This window comes from Drosophila subpulchrella, chromosome 2R, assembly GCF_014743375.2.
Source record: "Drosophila subpulchrella strain 33 F10 #4 breed RU33 chromosome 2R, RU_Dsub_v1.1 Primary Assembly, whole genome shotgun sequence".
Lineage (NCBI taxonomy): Eukaryota > Metazoa > Arthropoda > Insecta > Diptera > Drosophilidae > Drosophila > Drosophila subpulchrella.
Window position 1 is genome coordinate 7,120,504 of NC_050611.1, and position 20,110 is coordinate 7,140,613.

General features: G+C 39.5%; 2 protein-coding genes across 2 annotated transcripts; one reads left to right on the forward strand and one right to left on the reverse strand.

The window, feature by feature from the left end:
- Positions 1 to 1,269: 1,269 nt before the first annotated feature.
- LOC119549454 (FK506-binding protein 2) lies at positions 1,270 to 14,044 on the forward strand. The gene is made up of 5 exons (XM_037857551.1): positions 1,270 to 1,397; positions 3,395 to 3,590; positions 12,794 to 12,882; positions 12,957 to 13,144; positions 13,752 to 14,044. The coding sequence occupies exons 2-5, from the start codon at positions 3,397 to 3,399 to the stop codon at positions 13,929 to 13,931; spliced, it is 651 nt and encodes a 216-aa protein (XP_037713479.1). The 5' UTR covers positions 1,270 to 1,397; positions 3,395 to 3,396; the 3' UTR covers positions 13,932 to 14,044.
- A 375-nt stretch (positions 14,045 to 14,419) lies between these two features.
- LOC119549453 (zinc finger FYVE domain-containing protein 9) lies at positions 14,420 to 20,066 on the reverse strand. The gene is made up of 8 exons (XM_037857549.1): positions 19,977 to 20,066; positions 18,924 to 19,770; positions 16,867 to 18,340; positions 16,527 to 16,805; positions 15,441 to 16,464; positions 15,254 to 15,374; positions 15,034 to 15,198; positions 14,420 to 14,975 (listed from the first exon to the last, which is right to left on the reverse strand). Exons 2-8 carry the CDS (start codon positions 19,746 to 19,748, stop codon positions 14,823 to 14,825), a joined length of 4,041 nt encoding a protein of 1,346 aa, XP_037713477.1. The 5' UTR covers positions 19,749 to 19,770; positions 19,977 to 20,066; the 3' UTR covers positions 14,420 to 14,822.
- Between the last annotated feature and the right edge of the window lie 44 nt (positions 20,067 to 20,110).

The window sequence follows — 20,110 nt, forward strand, 5'->3', positions numbered from 1 at the left end:
AGTTTTTTCAGAGGATATTTTACTTGATACAGTTAACTATTTTTCCGGAATATATTTCATATTTTTCCTGTAAGTGTTAGTTAATTCTAAAATCCGTGAAATATGTTGGATGGCAAAAGTAAAAATATAAAAATCTGTTTCTTTGTAAATATCTTTTAAAAGGTTAGAGTTAAATGAAATAACGAATTTAGCAGCCGGAAGAAGTTGTTATGTTCTAAGCAAAATATGGGAGCACTTAAGTATTATTTTAAATATCCATAACATGGGTAATAACATCTTTTATGTGTAAATAATTGTTAATAGTATACAGCAAAATATCTGTTAAAACTCTAGTCTATAATCTGCATAAAACTTGATCCGGCACTGGACGAGAGAGAAACTACCAAGTTGATTACGTGGACAAGTGCTCCCGTGGCGCTCTCTTTCTTTCTGTCTCTGCTCCACCCCCACAGAGAATCCCCCAGATCTCTCTCACATGATCTGTTACTCTTTCCCCGTACTCTTACCTTACACTTACACGTGCAAATGAAGGTGGCACTGACTCTCTCTCACTATCACTGGCTACCTTTCTCTCTCGCTCTCTTCAAACAGTTCCTCGTTTGTAGTATGCGGGTGCACTGAGAAAAATTACAACCCTGAAATGGACCTCTGCTTTAATTTGGATTAAACATTTTAAAAATCAGCTATTAGCTATTTCTGAAATAAATTAAGAATCCCTAATATAATAACATTTGGGCAAATAAAATAAATATAATATAAATACTTAAACTTCTTAAAAATGTAAAAAAAAAGATGATCACGGAGATAGTTCTGACGTTCTCATCAGAGTTTAAAATGTTCTTAAAAATAATTCGACGTTTTTAAAGATGAAAAAAATTTCAATGTGCTGGAATCACGGGTTTTTACATTCCGCGGATTTTACATTGTTTATCTCAACAACTAAATTATTAGTCCAGTCAGTAGTCTGTACTTATCAAAAAGTTGTTAAATAAACTCAAATTAACTTTTCTCTTCGCACCATTTTGTTCAAATATTAAGAGCATTGAACCCAAAATGTACTTAAAGGGATTTTAAGATCGAAAGTTCTCAATTCCAGAACAATGTACTTGAATATTTCTCTCTATGTTGGAATATTTTGTTGTACTTTTTTGGAGAAGATAAAATTAAAAATCAAGAGTTTGATATATGCAAACAGATAGTAAAATTTTTCTGAGTGCTCGAGTCGCGGGTAGTAAAACAACGTCGCCGGCGACGATTCCAGCATTTCTCGGCCGCACTTCGATCGAAACGGACGTGTCTCCACTGCTCTCACCGTTTGCTCGCGTGATTTCCGTTCATCGCATCCGCCCCCGCCCTTCGCCGGAATCGAGTGATAATCCATCTGTGGAAGACAAAAGGTATAATCAAATATCAGATCGAAAATCGTGTGCTTATCTTGGCGTAAATATCTCGAAAATGTGCTCATTAAGAAATGAAATGTAGTCGAGAAATCGAAAGAAAGCGTGTACTTTGCCATTGCTGTCGTGTCTCCTCCATTCATATTCAGTCCACGCCAACACATACAGATGTATACTGTAGCCTTATATGTATACGCCCCAAGAAAACTGAACGAAAGAAGAGGAGAAAGAGAGCTTATCGCTACAGGTCCATAAAAATAAAAATATTGCCGGTCGGTTTCTGGTATTTGTTATTGTTGCTCCCCAACTAATCACGATCGGTACAATAATTAGCATTTCTTATTCGGAAAATAAGAAAAACTCCTGACGTGTCGTTTAGGGCAAGATTTTCCAAATTAGTTAGCGCCGGTCTGTAAATTGGAACTTTTACGGTAAACTTCGTACCGCCAGTTCACTGAACCTTTCATAAAAGACACACAAAACAGTTGAAACAAAAAAGATACGTGTGGAAAAGAAGAAGCTGGATCGCCCCAACAGGTTTTAAGCGCTCGATGCAGTCAACCGATATAAGATAAAAGATATTAGATGATGTTCAGTGTAACTAAAGGAATGAAAGATAAAATAAAAGATTTTTTAATTATTCACCAATAGAGTTCATAAGTATTAAGATAATTACTAATAGCTGTATTTTAAAGGCACGTGAATCTCATTTATCATTTTTAATGATTTAAACCTTTCAGAGCTATCACAAATTTAATAATCCTAGTCCAAAATTAAGAAACCGTTCATATCGCTCGATTTTCACTGATCAAAGCATTCACTTAACTGTATAAAGAAAAAGAAGGTGAAAAGAGAGCAGTTGAAGAGGAAGATCGAGAGATCTTAATGTCGATTTCACGTAATTGAGGCTTGACCATTGCCTTTCCATTAGTGAAAGTTTTCCAACTATATGAAGACCCACCATATTTTATTTTTTGTTGTATGCCTTTTTAGTTTTTTTGCGTCTATTTGAATTTTTCGTGGGCTTTTTTTGTTTTATTTGGGTGACCTAGGCGCTTTCAAAACTTTCATTTAAGCAGAAACACCCACCAATACATCCCATTGGAATTTACCACGATGGACATTACGCATACGCCACCATGTACGCGCAATAATTTCGCTTGGCTTTGGCTTTGGCTTGCGTAATCCCCTCCAGCTGGTCGAGATGGTCAAAGCTGGTTGGTCGAATTCGGCACCCGACTCTGCAATGAATTGCACATTTGCATAATGACTAATTTTTGCCGTTCGCGCATCCCATTCGCAACCGCAGTGGATACCCCCTCTTCATCCATTCGATTTCAATTTCAACTTTACACTGTTGAGCAAAAAAAATGTTACACCTTTCCGGGTAATTGGTTTAAATTCAACATTTAACTCTTGTGCAACGCTTTTTTAATGATAGAGCTGAAGATTATGGGCAGTAAAGATGAATATGGTTGTATAAAAGCGATGAACATCAATCCAAGGCAGGCATTGGTGATTTGGCTTAGTTTCTGTTAAGTGGATATCTTATTTGGTACTTTCCAAGGACGCAAATATTTACAAGGTGTTTTTACTTACTTTACTTTGAAGACCAAGGTGGGTTAGTGTTATTAAATAAATTAGGGCAGGCAACAAAGGGCAGGTGACATAAAAATATATTCAGTTTGTGATTATATGGATACAACAACAAATAGTTTTTCCAATTGGCGCACCAATTTTCCTATTAAATACACAATCTGAGTGATAAATGATAATACTAATATATAGTTCTGATAGCCAAATACGACTATTTAAATAATATCGATTTTTGTACTGTTTTACTGTGTTTGGGTGGTAAAGTGTTGGTAACCAAATCCATTAAAGTACGCCTCTTCATTAAGTATTTTACGCTCCTTGCAGCATAGTGTTTAAACACGTTCTTTTTTGCGAAAGTCTCATATTTTTTTGGTAATCAAGTTTCCCCATTTATCTTGCAGCCATGTTGAAATCCATTCTCGTTTTGTCGTGCCTTCTGGTGGTGGCCATCAGCAACAGCCTCGTAAGCGCCGAGGATCTGAAAGTGGAGGTGATCAGCACGCCGGAGGTGTGTGACCAAAAGTCCAAGTCCGGAGATTCCCTCACCATGCACTATACTGGAACCCTGCAGGCCGATGGCAAGAAGTTCGATTCGAGGTGAGTGGCATAAAAATATTTTCAGGAACTTAAGGGGGTATTCTAGTCTAGAGGCTCTAGTTTAGAGCCTTTTTTAACAATTAATTAAAACTAAACAATTAATATTTTTAGTGTCGGGTTTTTTATCATTTGTTAATTTAACTTAGAAGAGTACATAAAATAAAATTAAAAAAAAAAAATTTTTTTTTTCATCGAGTTATGCGTCCTTGAAGTAGAGGGGGAAAAAAAAAGGCCGTGTCCTCGTCGCCATGATTTCTACCCTTGTGGTCATCTTAAAAATAAAAAAAAAAAGATTCTTAATCAGTACGAATGTCGCTATGTCATGAACCAGCAAAACTAAAAAAAAAATTTTTTTCCATAAAATGGCGGCCACTCAAAAAAAAGTTCGATTTTTTTACTAATTTTTTAATTTTATCGATTTTTTTAAAAATATTACAAATTTTAAATTCTTCATTTTTGTTGGTTCATGCGATAGAGAGATATTGAAAGAATATTCATGCCAAATTTTAAGTAAATCGGCTGATTAGAACTTGAAATATTATGGCTACCGTATCAGAAAAAGTAGTTTGGAGAAAAACGCATTTAAAGTTTTACGTTAAATTTCAGGCAGTGTAACTGATGGAATAGCACGTATAACTTACATTCTCTTAGTCAGCCATAATTTTAAAAATATTTTGAATTTTGAAAAATCCGTTTAGGGAGATATTTTTGGATATCTAAACTATCGAATTATGAAAAAAAAAAATTTTCGATTTTTTTAAATTTCTAGACTAGAATACCCCCTTAATACAAAGATGTGATCAACACTTATACTAAAGCTTACCGAACAAACATCAAATTTAAAATATTACATGTATATTTTTTAATTTTAAAGTAATTTTTATGTATTTATTTATTTATAATTTGCAATTTGCTGTGTCACAATGCCTTTAACAAATTCTCAACTTCCCTTAAGTGGTAAATTGGTGGAATAGTTTTTGATATTCAAAGTTTTGTTCACTAGTAAATAAGTTGCTCAAATTATTTTAAACATCCGGCAAAAAATGTTTTTTCTTATCAATAAATAAAATAATAACTAATTTTATTTCTCAGAATATTTTTAAACATTTTTTAAGTTATCTCTATTGATAAATTATTTTCTCAGAATACGTATGATTATATATAACTTTTATTATTTGACTTCCAACACAAAATCAACCCTCTTTAATCCATAATTACAAAAATATTTCTTCTGAAAATGAAATCTGGCGTGATATGAAGCTAAAGCAAAGCTTAATAGTTAAATATAATTATTATTTCACTAAATTCGGGGAAATGTCAGAGTTCAGGATGAAATAATTTTAAAGCCGACTTTGTTCGTAATCTCCACACACGCACGCACACAAGCAAACACTGGGTTCCATTGGAGATTAACATACTCGCAGATACATGTGTTTTTCGTATGGGATTAAAGCTGCCGGTGCTGCATAGTCAGTCTGTCGTCACGGCGGCTCATTGCCGTAAATTAGACGCCAACTGATAAGCGATCTCATTGTTGCATTGTCGCTGTTGCTGTTGTTTTTCGCATTGGTTTTTGTTGCTGCTGCTGTTGCTGTTGCTGGTGCATTTTCCATGCCCGAATGCGCCCCTTCTTCTCCCAACCCATCTCAATCTCATATTTCCCGCTTTTTGTTTCATTTTCTGTGGGTTATGGGCGTTTATTGTGACGTGGACCTCGATTTTTGGCTCCATTAAGCAAAGAAATCATTTTCCGGTGAAAAACTAGCCAATAAAGTTTGTCAGGGCCAAGGTTTTCAAATGAAATCACTCATTAAGTTGTTCAAGGTAATAAAGGTAAAGGCTCTTAAGATTGTGTATGTAACTTGAATATTCCCTTTATTTTTATAAACAGAACTTAAAATCGAAAAAATGTTTATGCCTTAAAGTGTTTAAATCCCCATGGACATAGCCCCTAACCAGTTAATAATCTCTTTAAAATGCTCTCACATTTTTAACCTTTCTAACAAGGCTTGTTATAAATTCTGTTAGTTACAGCAACAACGAAATTTGCGTTAAGAGCCCAAGAATCCAAGGCGTCCTTGCGAAAAAAGCCAATTAAGTCCAAAGGTGGTTCAAATTACTTTACATGTGTGGAAATTATACACCCCTAACAGGTTGGGAGCACCATTCCAAAAATGAAATCTTTTCGATGCGAGTCATCGTTTGGCAAGCGCTAAAATTAATTATCAGGTTTTTTATAAATATCAGCTACTGTACAAATGAAGATAAGGAACATTTAATAGATTACCTAAACTGATATATTGCCCGTTGATTGCATATAAATATAGCAAAGGTAGAGTTTTATGTGGGGGTGAATATTACTCACTTTTTTTACCCACCCCTCTTTCACTTATCAAATTTTGATTTCATTTTATGACCAGAAAATTGTTTGTTCTCATAGAGGAAATGATTTTATAAACGTCTGACTGACCCCAGTCTTTTGAATTACCCCTGCTTAACCCATTTTATCATATGCTAAAATGGAAAACATTTTATTTTCCCATCCATCATTGGACATTTCTGCATGTCCCCACACTAGGGTGGCCTTACCTTGAGTTTTTGGTAGACAATTTTTGGTTGCAAATTATCTGGAAAAGTTGTACCCCCCTTTAACCTTACCCTGGGCTTAAAAGTTTTGCAATTGCTGTTAAATTTGGCGTGGCAAAGTCTCAGTCTGACTTTGAGTTGGGGGAAGAGCTGGCCAACTAACTAACTCAATCAGAGTGCGTCCTCTTTTGCCATTTTCCCTCTGGCTTTTGCCACCTGTTGCAGCTGCGGCTTAAATGCCCTCGAACTTGGCTAACAAACAGGGCACTTTGTGCCAGTCAAGTGCAGTCAAGGATGTCGACAGCTTCCTCCTCCATTTATTTTCCTTATGCTAAAAATCTTTTTCAGCCATTTCTTGCCTCAAGCTGCGAACAGCTTCCACAACCATTTAAGGATTTTTTAGGCCATCTAGTCTTCATGCAGCGGAAATTAGCTGCCTGAAAGCTGGCTACACTCGGGTATAATTAAGCTCTTGCCTGAAGAGCACCTGAGTAAAGGTTTTTCCTCCTTTAAGAAGCTATTTATCTCCTGGATGTATTTTTTCTGCATTTGACAGGTTTGCCGATGAAATTTCTCATTGAAATGCCAATCAAAATGGAAACTGTCCTAAGCACACAGGCATAAAGAAACGGAAAATATATAAGGATACGTGCTTAATTGATATTAAAAAGGATTACAACTTACTTGGCTGACCATAAAAGAAATTTTACATTTCGGACAATTACAAATATCCTCCCATCTTCCCCCTTTTTTTTTATAACTAATTCAATAATGAGCAGGACGAGAGCTAGAGTCCTGTCACGTGCCTGGCCTGCCTTTTATTTCCATTGTCTTCGTGAAAGGAGCCAAATGGAAGAGCAGTCAGTGGAGCTGGTGGTCCATCAAGTCTACCTGTCATAGCCATTTCCGAGTCACGTGCAACCACATTTTGTCAATGGCTTTGGGCCCCCAGTCTTAGCCCCCATTTTCATTAGACTTTCGCGGCGTCTCTTGTTTTTCTGGCAACAAGTTGAGCTCTACTTTTGACCCGCAGACCTTCTTCTGGCCGCATAAATTATTTAGCCTCTCGCCATATCGCTATATTCTAATCAGGCTGACGCGTAACATGGATACACTATACTCCCTTTCACCTTTTATGATATATACGTATATGCCCCCCTGAAGTTTTTCACGTGCAACGTGGCTGTGTCACTCTTCTGGGGAAATTAATTTGTTACTTGAGTATCGCTACCAAAACACTGTGTTGTTTTTCCTTAGAGTTTCGCTGAAGCAACGGAGAAGATACTTGGGAACATTTAAGGAAAATTTAGTGAACCAATAATACGGAATTTAAAGCCATCTTAATAATTCACTTTGAATTTGACTTAGATATTATAATTATAGTGTGGAACTGGATACCGGAGGTGCTTTAAAAAAAAGGTAAAAACTTTCCCGCTGAAATTATGTCAAATAGGTCTTCCTAATCAAATTTGGTAGCCATTAGCTAAGTTGGTTCATTTGAAAGTACCCATATATAGGGTTTCGGGTCAATTCACACCTTTATGCGACAATTTTAATTAGCATAATAAAAGGGGAATACTTTGTATGGGAGAAAGTTAAGTCGCCCCAAAAATAAAGACATCAAAGTTCAATGGAAATGTTTTAATTGATGTGTTAATACCATTTTTGTCAAAAGGCTTACAAAAAAAAAAATAATACAATTTTGAGTAAAATATCTCTCAGTGCATTTTGTAGTTTGAATATGAAAAGAGGAGTTGCTCTTTTGTTGGCGTCCTCAAAAACATGTTTCACAAATTTTTGACAACGTAACGCTGGCGTTACTGGGAGAAGGAAATGAAGAGCAGCAGAAGTCAGTTACCTGAGGCATCGGGCCATAACTTGCGATGTTGTCGCTTTCTGGCTGCCATGATTTGTATGTTCCAAGTGCAAAGTCCCCCCTTTTTTCTTCGCTATACCCAATTTTTTTCCCCCTTTGTGTCACCTCTTTTGCAGCCAAGCGCAATTTAATGTCCAAAAGCAGAGTGCGTAAAAAAACATCAGCAACCAGAAATGCATCAAAGTGAAAGTTTTAGCTTACTCTCTGGACAACCTTGAGTGGGGCGGGATGGTAATGGCAATGGGAGTGCAGGGGGGGGGGGGGGGTGGTTGAAGACCTTAAGCTCTGCTTGAATGACCGCAAAAACCTTGACACCATTGGTGGCAAAACACTTGTGAAGCGCAACAAAGTGCTGAAGGAGTCGCAGACGGCCACTAAATCTAAAGCTCATTACCATGTGGAAGCAATCAAGTGCTGCTGTTTCTGCAACTGCAACTGCAACAGCCGTCTGACTTTTATGGCAACTCTTGCCTCGAATATACATTTTCCCTGGCCCGCGTCAGACACATTTGTAGATAGTTTAAATAATTAATGAGCTTCAACGGTTGCAATTTTTATTTTCCACAATTTACAGCAGCTTTTTTCGGGGTTGTGTGTGTTAAGGGCGCACGAACGTGATGCCGCCAGCTGGGGCATAAATTTTGGAGTCCCGGGCGGTACTTGTTCCGGCACTTTCAGAAAATACTTTAACTTTAACTTTTTCAACAATTTAAATTATGGCAGATTGCGTTTTAACTGTAAATGTTCTTTGAAAAGTTTAAAAAAGAAATACATTTTCTGAATTATAAATTGAAATTGCCACTCTTGTGTGGCTTTCTAAAACCATAACTTTAACAATTTAATAGTAAGATTAAAGATTTAATCACCAATAGGTAACTACTGAATTTTTTAAACGATTAATTTGTTACTTTAAAATAAAATTAATTTAAATATTTACTAAAGAACAAACATTTTAAAAATACTATTTTTTCGTTGAATATTAACCTATAAGACTTCTAAGATCAACCAATCCGTAAACTATGCCTGAATACAAATTTTTCTTTAGCTTTTACTACCTGTAATGTGTAATGAAATGTTTCGTACAATATAAATGATTCAGTTCGAATACCTTTTTTTCAAAATTCTTTTTTAATATTATGCTATTTTATAAAAATTTGGTTTGTTTATTGGAGACTTTTTTAAAAGATTTTTTTTTTATATTTGGGAAATATACATGTTAATTTTTTTGACTTGCAATTTTTTTTCTTTTTGGCCTTAGAAACTTTTTAAATAGGTTCAATACTGGAATCTTCTTCTCCCAGTGCTGGGCTCCAAACTCGTTCAAACTTTAGACTTTCTGTGTGAATTGTTCGCACGTTGACCATTCCCGCAGAGAGAAATCCATGGACAGAGGTCCTGCCGGAGTCCTTGTCCTTGGTGCACGTTAATCGCAACTTGTCGCCCCAAAGGAGAGGCCTCCAGTAGCGGAAAGGTACAGGAGTTGCGGTTGCATATTTGATTTTATAACTTTTCTTGGCCGGACACATAAAACGGGGTCATCAAGGGAGCCCGCCCAAAAGGATTCAATTTGATTGGATTGAATGTGTCTGAAGTCGGCGGAGTGACGTGGTATGATTTCGGGTGGCCATATGCCACCCAGAAATTCCCAACCACCCGTGGTGCGGAATCACGTAAAACGGCAAACGGATGTTTGGGCGCCCATTGAGCTGCATTTTAAATTATGCGATGCGTTGGGACTTGGCTCGCAATTCGCAATTCGCAGATACGGATACCAACACGGATTCGAATTGGGATTGGGATTCGAAACGAGAAAAAAACACCATAGCAGTGGAAGAATGAAATCGAAACTTATTAAATATTTAGTGAGTGGATGAATGAGTTTACATTTTTGGCTTGACTTTATGATAATGTGCTGGCCATAAAAAAACCCAAAAAAAATAACGAACCTCACACATATGCCCCTTGAGTAGACCCCCCTGTTTATCCCCTTTTTAAACCACAATCTAAGCCCCATCAGAGACGAGCCGGAAAAACCTGCGACACGCTTGCAAAACATCGATGAATTTTTGTTTGACTTTTGCCAATTGCATAACAACTGCAATTGCAACTTGTTTGTCCACCTGCGAGTGAATTGAGGTCTGATCTCAGCTGACCTTTTGTTTATCTTGCCCGGTAATTCATAAATATTTGATTGCTCCGGGGGAACAAACAGGACGAAGGACACGGAAGCCCGGGGAGGAAGGAAGAGGATGGTCAACTGGGCTGACTGAAACAATCAACACGTTTAAACGATTTTATTAATTTATTTACGACTCGACAGCTCTGTTTTTAAACGGTTTCCCATTAAAGGTTTCAGTTGAATTTAGGGTTAAATTGAGTGCAAAGACCGGAATTTAATTTGTCAGGTGAAATGTATGCAGAGCTAATGAATAATTACATGAAGATTTTAATCAGATTTTAAATGGAATCATTTTAAACCTATTGAAATAACTTTCGGGGTATGAAGTGTGACGAATAAATTAGTTAAATGGTCCTAACCCATTGAGTTGTCAAATTGACCAATGAATTAGTTGCTCTTACAACAACAAAATGCAAATAACTTACTAGTTTATGGTAGTTTTACTAATAAATAGTAACCAAAGCAACAAATAAATAAACATCACTGTTTTGAGTAGCTGTCAAACTTTTATTAATAGTTAGTAAATATCCGTATTGGTCAATTGTACCTATGCATTTTATTTAATGTGGAAAATAACTTTACTTTATCTCAACGAAATGATAGCCAAATATTTAATTTATATAATATTAGAGAATTTAACAAGATGTATTTGAGTTGTATACTTTAGAAATTTAACATTATGACTCAATAAACAGTACATTTACTTTTTCGCTTCAAAAGTGAATAGCCAATTTCGAATACCCGTTCAATATTGTTCAAGAAAATAAACAAAGCCACATTGAGACTTTGTTTGGGCCTCAAAAATCGCATAAATTAGCAGGGATTCGCGAGTAAGCACTCCAAGGATGAAGGACCCTCGGTATCGTGTAAGGAATCCCACAAACAAGAAAAGGAGATGCCATAAAATGTTTCACATATTACTAGAAATTCATGGAAAATAATGCAATAAAAATTCACAGCCACAGACGGCGACACCGAAATAAAGACAAGCCGCCAAGGTGTCTTAGATGCCGCGTAATCCCTGGAAAACAAACCGAAATACACTCACAGGACACACACCACACAGGATTCCAAGTAGTGTGGGGTACAAATTTTTTACGCTTTTTTATTTCATCAGGAGATTTGCACTTGAGCGAAAGCCGGCGACAAAAACGGCTACGACGACACTTTGGTTACGCTCCAGAGTCACACTTAACCGCTCTGAATGTGTGTTTGTTACCAGCTTTTTTTGCCTCCTTTTTCTTTTTTTTTTTTTTTTTTGGCCCGCTTGGGTGGATTATTCAGCGGCAATCCGCATGCCACTTGCCGCATTTCCACTTTCCACTTGCCCCATCATCGTTGTGACTTGAACTCGAATTTGAAACAACAGCCGGAGCATGTAAAAATGTTTGCAAAATGCCCAGGAGATGCACATAAAATATTTAACAGACAAGCTCTAGAACTTTTCCCGCCCATGTGGGTGACTCCTGGTTAATCATTTGTTTCCCTTCCCCAGCCTCAAGTGCAATAATCTGTCTCGGCTTCTCGGCCTCCAAGTATCCATTTAAGCGGGGATCCCCTACAAGTTTAAAGAAACATTTCCCCGCACCACTTAAAACCAAACAACTTTCTTAACAAACAGCAATAATATTATAATAATGATGAACAACAGGAGAGTTTTCGGAAAAAAAGAATCCAGGAAACTTTTCCTGCAGTCAGAAGGCCCAAGCGACACATTTCAATTGCCAAGTTCAGATCTCTGGAGGGTTAAAAAGTTTGTCTGAAAATTTTTTTAACTTTAAATACCTCTACAATTTAAAACGGCCTTCAAAGTTTACTAAAACTAGGTTTCAGGAGAAGATTATACATTTTAAAAGCCTTACAAAATTAATTAAGATTGGGAAGAAGACATAAGTAAAGGTTTACATAATGAATGCTATATTAAATAAATTTCGTATAAATATTTATAACTCTATCTTGAGAATATAATTACAAAATATTTATTCTATATTTTTCACAAAAAAAAGGTATATGGCATTTAATAACCAAAACATGAAAATATTATTTTATTTATTAAGATAATTAAATGTGTTAAATCCTGCTGCTTCTTTGAATATGTTTTTTATCCCTGATTAAAGCTCCTAAGACAATGGCCTATAAAAGGCACTTTACAGCGTGTTTATAGCTCTATTTGCGCTCTTCCCCCACCTATTTTGCACCCCTCAGATACCGCGAATCCATTTCTATATATCATAATCATCATCAAATGGGCTACAACTGTGCCACATCATACATCAAGCTCAAGGCGCGACATTCTCATGCATACCTGAGCAGCTCCCTGCCTTTATCCCCCTTTTTTTATGCGCTTAACAAATTAAAGTAAATTCGCTTAGCGAGACCATCAAATAAATAATTTTTATAGACTGTTAAAAAAATAAAAAAGAGAAGGGAGTCATAAAGAAATGATGAATTGTTTCGGTTTAAGGGGGCTGATGTCCCTCGACACCTGTATAAGCACTTGAAACTTTTTCGGCTAACAAGCGTCTAACAATTTGTATCTCTTTTTCTATCTTTTTTTTGCAGCTTCGACCGCGACCAGCCCTTCACATTCCAATTGGGCGCCGGCCAGGTGATTAAGGGCTGGGATCAGGGTCTCCTCAACATGTGCGTGGGTAAGTACTGGAAATGGGGTTTTTCTCAAGTGTTAAATTAAATTGGAGTTTCCTTTTGAATACCCTGAATCCAGGTGAGAAGCGCAAGCTGACTATTCCCCCTCAGTTGGGCTATGGTGACCAGGGTGCTGGAAACGTGATCCCGCCCAAGGCCACCCTGCTGTTCGATGTGGAGCTGATCAACATCGGCAACGCCCCGCCCACCACCAATGTCTTCAAGGAGATCGACGATAATGCCGACAAGCAGCTGAGTCGCGAAGAGGTAATCGTCTATGTATGGATCGCACTTTTGTTTTATATATGTCTCTCTACACTGAAATATCCGTTGGACGTGGGATAAGTTACTAACCCTTGGGCAGAAAAGAAAAGATCATTTTAAGTTTTATATTCACAGAGTAGATTTGTACAAAAAAAGTTTCTTATCGTATTCTGAAAGAATATCCTACACCGAAAAAAATAATCATAGAAAAGCCACTATTCTTACATTATTTCTACTCTATTGAGTATCCATTTGGCGTCGATAAGATAAGTATTAAATTAATACTTTCTGTAGTATTAAATTTAAAGTAATTAAAATAAATATAGTTCTACAAATCCAAATTCCAGACTCCTTATAAATATAGAAATAAAACTTTATAGTATAGACCATCTATAACTTAGTCTTTAATCTATACCTTAATTTTTAAAAGGCCTCTGGTATTAAATCTTAACTTTCTGTTTTTTTTTGGCAATATCAAATTCTGTGAATTTATAAATGTATTAAATTGACCTTTCTCTTTTATCTGCTGCAAAAAAACATCTTTATTTTCGTTGTACCTATATATTTAGCAAGAAGTAAACTAACTTGGGATATGTTTGGTTCTCTACAGGTCAGCGAGTATCTGAAGAAGCAGATGACCGCCGTCGAGGGTCAGGACTCCGATGAGCTGAAGAACATGCTGGCCGAGAACGACAAGCTGGTGGAGGAGATCTTCCAGCACGAGGACAAGGACAAGAACGGCTTCATCTCGCACGATGAGTTCTCCGGACCCAAACACGACGAGCTGTAGGGGTTTTTGATGTGCGCCAATATTAAAGGGACACGTGTGCTTAAGTTATATAAAATCTAAAATATATACACAAAACTAAACAACAATATACAACAGATGATGAGTGCAACTGATGCTTCCCGATGTCATTTTGTATATAGCATACATATCAGCATCTAAACATCAAAACATTTAAGGAGTGCATTATTATTTTGTGTGACTGTCCCCCGGCACTAGACGTAGTTAAAATTATGTACAATCTGAGAGCGAATGAACATCATTTTTATATACATTTATAGGTTGTTATATATTTTGTGTCGTCTGCGGGTGGTGACGATTTTTAGCCCCATCGTAAAGATAATGTTCATAACGTATTTTGTAAATCCGACTCACGCTCAAGACAAAGTCAATTGGAACACTTTAAATTGAATAAAGAATTGCTACCAATAATTTAACAAAAAACTAATATTGTTTTCCTTAACACCAAAGAGACAAACAGGGATTTAATCAACAGTTTTTATATAGTTTGTTATTCATATATACTCGAATGGTAAATGTGTAAAGCATATTAAAGAACATCACATACAAATATATATATTTAGGTTTCTTAGATACTTTTTTACTTTCAATGAAAACTCAAAACAAATAAAATCCAGGAATAATATAACAGATTAAATGAAAGGGGAGGAGGGCGGAGAATCGTAGAAAAGCAGAGACAAAAACCAATCGATAATCTACTTAAATATGTACAGAGTTAACTGAGCCATCCAACAATACGACTATATATTATCCTCATTAGCCCCTTGGGCACGCGTAGTTATTGTAAGCTTTGATCGCGTCGAGCTTAGAGTTAAGAAAGTATCCGTTTGGGCTTCGGTTCCAGCAGGAGAATTGCACTATGAGGGACTAAAGTCAGGCGTTTAGTATGTAGAAGACCAGCTCGAGAACGATGGGATCCTGAATGCCGGAGGATTCGCCATGAAGCGTGGCTATCAGATGGTTATCCAGGGCGTTCATGTACAGCGGCGGTAGCTTGGAACCCCGGGCTCCGGCTTCGTAGCCCACCTAAGAGTGGAAGATATATATATTAACTTATATTTTTTCTCATTTTCATTAAACATACATTCTCCTGGTCAAGGGTGGCCCTTAGGCCAATTTTATTAATGCCAGCCGTTGCTAAAAGATCCAGGAATGGCAGCAGAGCCATCGAGGCACTGCGAGCCAATTGCTCGGCAATCCTAGTTATGTCCGTATAGTTTCCACCATTTGTGTTATACCAATCCTCGCACTGCCGAGAAAAGGATGTGAAAATAATGATACTATAAGTTAAATTGATTTGATACCTTGACAACGTAGATATCACTCAGACGGATGGCATAATTGGCGTTGGAATAGTTGAAGCTGGCATGGACACGCATGTTGGAGATGCCATCCATGGGTTGGTCATCAATGGGGGACTTAATCCTATAATTAAGGAGCATTTGTAATGCAGATCCATAAATTCTTCAAAGGTTTTTCTTCGTAACTCACCCCACATTGATGTCACGATTATCGTCCACCCACTTGATGCTCACAATCTCACTCTGATCGTCGGTGGCGTCAATGGGTCCGCAGACGATGTCAATGTCGTTTTGGTTGCGCAACGCCTGACGCACTTCCTCCATTTTCGCGGGCATAATCTGAACCATCAAGCCATCCTCCACGATGCTGCACTTTCCCGACAGGCCACTGGTGCTCTTTAGGGCTTCGTTCAGAACAAAGAAACTCGCACCCGTGATTTTTCTCGGTTGACCCTGAATGTTAATGGCCTGCGTGGAGTAGGAGTACATCTCGGATCGATCGTCGTTGATATTCTGCATGCACACCAAGTGTCCATCGGCCACTCTTGAGAAGTTGCCAGCGAATGCCAAAATGTGATCACTGGCATTATTGATTGCCTTAATCACATCCTGCTGGCGATACTTTGGAATAATCACCGTCGTTTGCCTATCCTCCATATGGATATATAATCCACGGATAGCTGGTAGAGAGTACGAGTAATTGCGGAAATCCACCAGGAAATTGATGATAGTTTGAGCTATTTCTCCATACACAGATTCCCTGCCACGCACCGAGATCAGTGGACAGGGGTAGTAGCGATATTGGGCGCCCAAACGGAGGATTAATCGTAGTGGTAACACCTTAGCCCAGGGAACCTCGTGGCGATGTATGAGCACGCCAACCAGGTAGGGATTATCCGGCACAATTACGCCCTGCAGACACTGGTAAGTTGGCCGGATGAAAATGAATCCTCCGTGTTCCCGGGAACCCAGGAAATTGGCGCTTCGCGGACTGGTAAAGGCCATTTCATGGGTGCTGGACCGGGCATGCTCTGCCTCCAAATATATCTCATACAGATGCTGGAACACATCCTTTGGGAGAGCAACTTCCCCATTCACGGGTTCTCCCTGCTTGGGCTCCTTAATCTCCAGCAGAATGATCAACTCATCGCTGCCCATGTGATGTAGTCCGGATGTGGTGAAGTTCAGCACCCAACGATTCATACAGCAACTCACTGGGGGTTAGGAAAATTCGATTTAGAAGGTTTACAATTAATTTAGAGTTAAAGGTACTCACTGTTTACAATCTTGACCAGCACAAAGAAGTTGTTCTTTATGATAAACTTGAGCGTTTCGTTTTGCAATCGGTCGAGGAGCGATCCGTCGTTGCGCACCACTTTGTAGTCAACCTCACCGCCTTCTTTGCTAGTTATACAAATGGGGGGCAGGCCGTTCTCCTCGGTGGGCAGATAGCAGCCTTGGGCGTCTCCGTTCGGCGGCAGTTTGCGATTGCGCGCTGGCTCCGCCTTGCGACGCGGCGATGTCTGAGCCTGGGATTGGGATGAGGAGCGACCAGCTGGGGGGATGAAAAGGGATTGCATCACATGGTATTTGATGGAAATAAAGCCAATTCTTACCGCTTGGTGATTCAGTGGCTGCCAACGTTGCAGCCGCTGCACTTGGGGGAATGGAGCCGCGGAAAAGCTGTGCCACCAGGCCCAAAGTAGAACTAGTGTCCATGGTGCGCGGTGGCTCCTCCGTCGCTGGCGTGGGCGGTTTCTGACCAGCTCCCGAACAACTTCTGGAAAGTCCTCGCCTCGCCTGCTTGGCCTCGCCCCACTGCTGCTCCATGGTGCTGGCCAGTTCGCTGCCCGGTGCAATGCCATCACTAAACATAACACTCTTCCGCTTCCTGACACCCTTCTGGCCTTCCGAACTGGAGGAGTTTGAGGAGCTGCCATCGGTTTTCTTCAGCACACCCACGGGCACAATAACGCTGGGTGGCGGAGCTCCCGGCGAAGAGGCCACCTGTCGATGTGGTGGTATTGTGGAGCAGTATTCCATTGGGTTGTTGGGATTCGGCGAACGCATGGGAGTGGGTGGCAAAGCTGAACCAGGAGCCGACTCAGAACTGCATCCATTGGTCTGCCGCTCCGAGAGAATCATATAACATTGCACGCAGACCCTGGACTCCGGTTCATTGGCGAACTCCAGCCGGAAACGCTGGGAGCAGCAAACAGAGCACAAGACCTTTCCGCAGGCGCGACAATGGTGTCGCCTCTTGATCATGGTGAACTTTTGCTGACATTGCATACACTGCCCGGCCATGTTGTCCGGCACCCAAATAGGTGGCACCTTGCCCAGATTGGCATGCGGATCGCTGTAGCCCACGGCCTCGTAGATGGGGCTTTCCTCTTCATCTTCGCCGGGTATAACACCAGCTCCTGCTGCTCCTTCCATGACTTCGGCGGGCTGGGACTGCCCCTGTTGAATTTCAGGTGTTTCATCTTGGCCTGGAGTTGAATTTCCCGTCTGGCAACCATTCAAATCCAAGGTTTGCGGTCGCTGGGGACGCTGCTCTTGGGTTTCCAGCGCATCGGTGGCCAGGCTGGCGTCCTCCTGCTCTCTGTCAGCCTCCTGCTCCTCCTCGCCATCCAGCTTCCTGCCTGAAAGTGAATCAGACTCCGTGCTGCTGAAACTGGAGGCAATATCTTCGCCCATTGCGGTGACTGGTGTGGATTCCTGTGGCTTTAGATCGGCAAACTCCACGGTGGAGGCCTGCGAGAAGTTGTCTACATTCATCTGGTCGTTGGAGGTTGTCTCCTGATCGTCGGATAAAATCCGCACTGACTCCTCCTCGGTCACTGGTGAGGCGGAGGGGGATTTCTCGTCCTCAGGCATCTCCTGATCTCCCTCCTGGTTGTCATCTGCGTCCATCTCTTGCAGCATGCTGTCCAATTCGGTGTCAGAGATCTCGTCCATCGTGGAGCAGAAGGTCAGGGGTTGACTGCGCCTGGGATGCTGCTCCTGTATGTCCTCAATATCCTCTTCTTCTGTTTGTGGCGGTTGCTCCTTCTCTTTTGGGGCCGGTATTGCCGGAATAGCTGCTTTCTGGAAGATGAATAGAAAGAAGTGTCAGATGGTTAATCATTTTTAATGTTTTAAATGTTTTTAATCAAAAAAGTTTAAGTCCAGTTGCTTTAAATATGTATTTGTGTTGGTTTTCTAGAACAGCTGAGGCATACAACAAAGAATTAAAAAAATAAAATTTATATTATTATAAAAAAAAATAGAAGATAGTATTAATTAAATATATTTTATAACGAAATTTCAGCTACTCTGACTCAACAAAAAATAAATGACGCACCGATAGGTTATTGATAAGCTCAAAATAATAGGAAATTATTTATCAATATTTTATATTTATGTACTTTTAACATTATATATGTATGTACATAATAAAGCATTAAGGCATTTTAATTTTAAATTACAATATTAAATCTACACTTATGTATATACTGAGCTGATAAAATATAGAGAGCAAAACCTAGGTTTTTTTTTAGGAAAAGTTAATGCTTTAGGCTTAAGCCTATTATCTTTTACAAATTTATATTGATTACTGACATATCAAAATGGTATTGATATGATATTTGAGCTTTGCTTTTATCAGAAAATATAAGATAATAATACTCACTACAATGGGTACTGCGACCTCAAACTCTATGCCATTGGTCATCTCCGTTTCGGGTTCTCTACTGGGCGAGGATTCCTCCGAGAGCTCCTGTAGCACCTGTCCCAGAACGGAGGATGCGGTGACCTCTTCCGGTAACAAGGATTGCGATTCTGTGACGGATGCTGTGATGGAAATGGAGGACAATCCCACGGCCAACTCCTCCAAATTTTCCTTGGATTGCTTGAGCTCTGGTGGAATCGCCTGACCTTCAATCTGCTCCAGATTCCTAATCTGTTCCGGCTGTTGATCCTGTTCCTTGGCAACCACCTGTACTTCACTTGGTTTTTCGCTATCCGGGGGCGTAGTTAGCTCTTCGGAGTGACTGCCATTGCTGACGGGCGAAGGACCCGATGAGAAAGTGGAACAGGACGAAGTGGTTAGGGATTCGGAGGAGGACACTATAGCCTGGCCATTGTTTTTGGCAGCCTGCTCGCTGAATTTCTGGATGTCATCCTCGTGATCCGCCTCCGTTTGCCAATCGTAGCTGGGCAATTGGGCATCCACCTCCAGGGATTTCACATTCTCCCTGTAGTCGTCCAGGCTGTTGAAGACCTGGGAGACGCCCACAAAGGTTTTTCCGGATGCCGCGGCTCCCGATCCCCCTGCTCCCGCTCCCACTGCCGCTCCACTGTTGTTGGATGCACTTGCTCCATCGCCCAGAAATCGACCAGGATTTGCGGATATCGCGGCTGCTGCTGCTGCTGCTGCATTCCTGGTCAGCTGCTCATCGGCGGCAATGCGCAGTTCCAGATTATCCAAAACCTGATCAATGTCCACCAAATCCATGGCCACCAAATCAGCAGAGAACCTAAAATGAAAACCGAAAACCAGGTTTATTTCGCTGCATTTTCACTAAAAACGCAAAAGAAAAGTGCAAACACAAAAAGAAGTGAGAAAAAAAGTAAACCTTATGATTCATATCTTTTTCACCCCTGAAGTACAAACATAATAGGCTGGCAGGAAAAGCAACACCTTATCCCATTTTAATGGGCAATTTTAAGCACCAGCAATTACCTTATTTACTTTGTTTTTTCTGGCTAATTTATTAACAAAAACCCCGAGACAAAAAACATTGTACGAAACTGCCTAAAAATAGACACAGAATCAGTGTTCAAAAGTAGCGGAAACTTGGGTTGACCAACACTTTA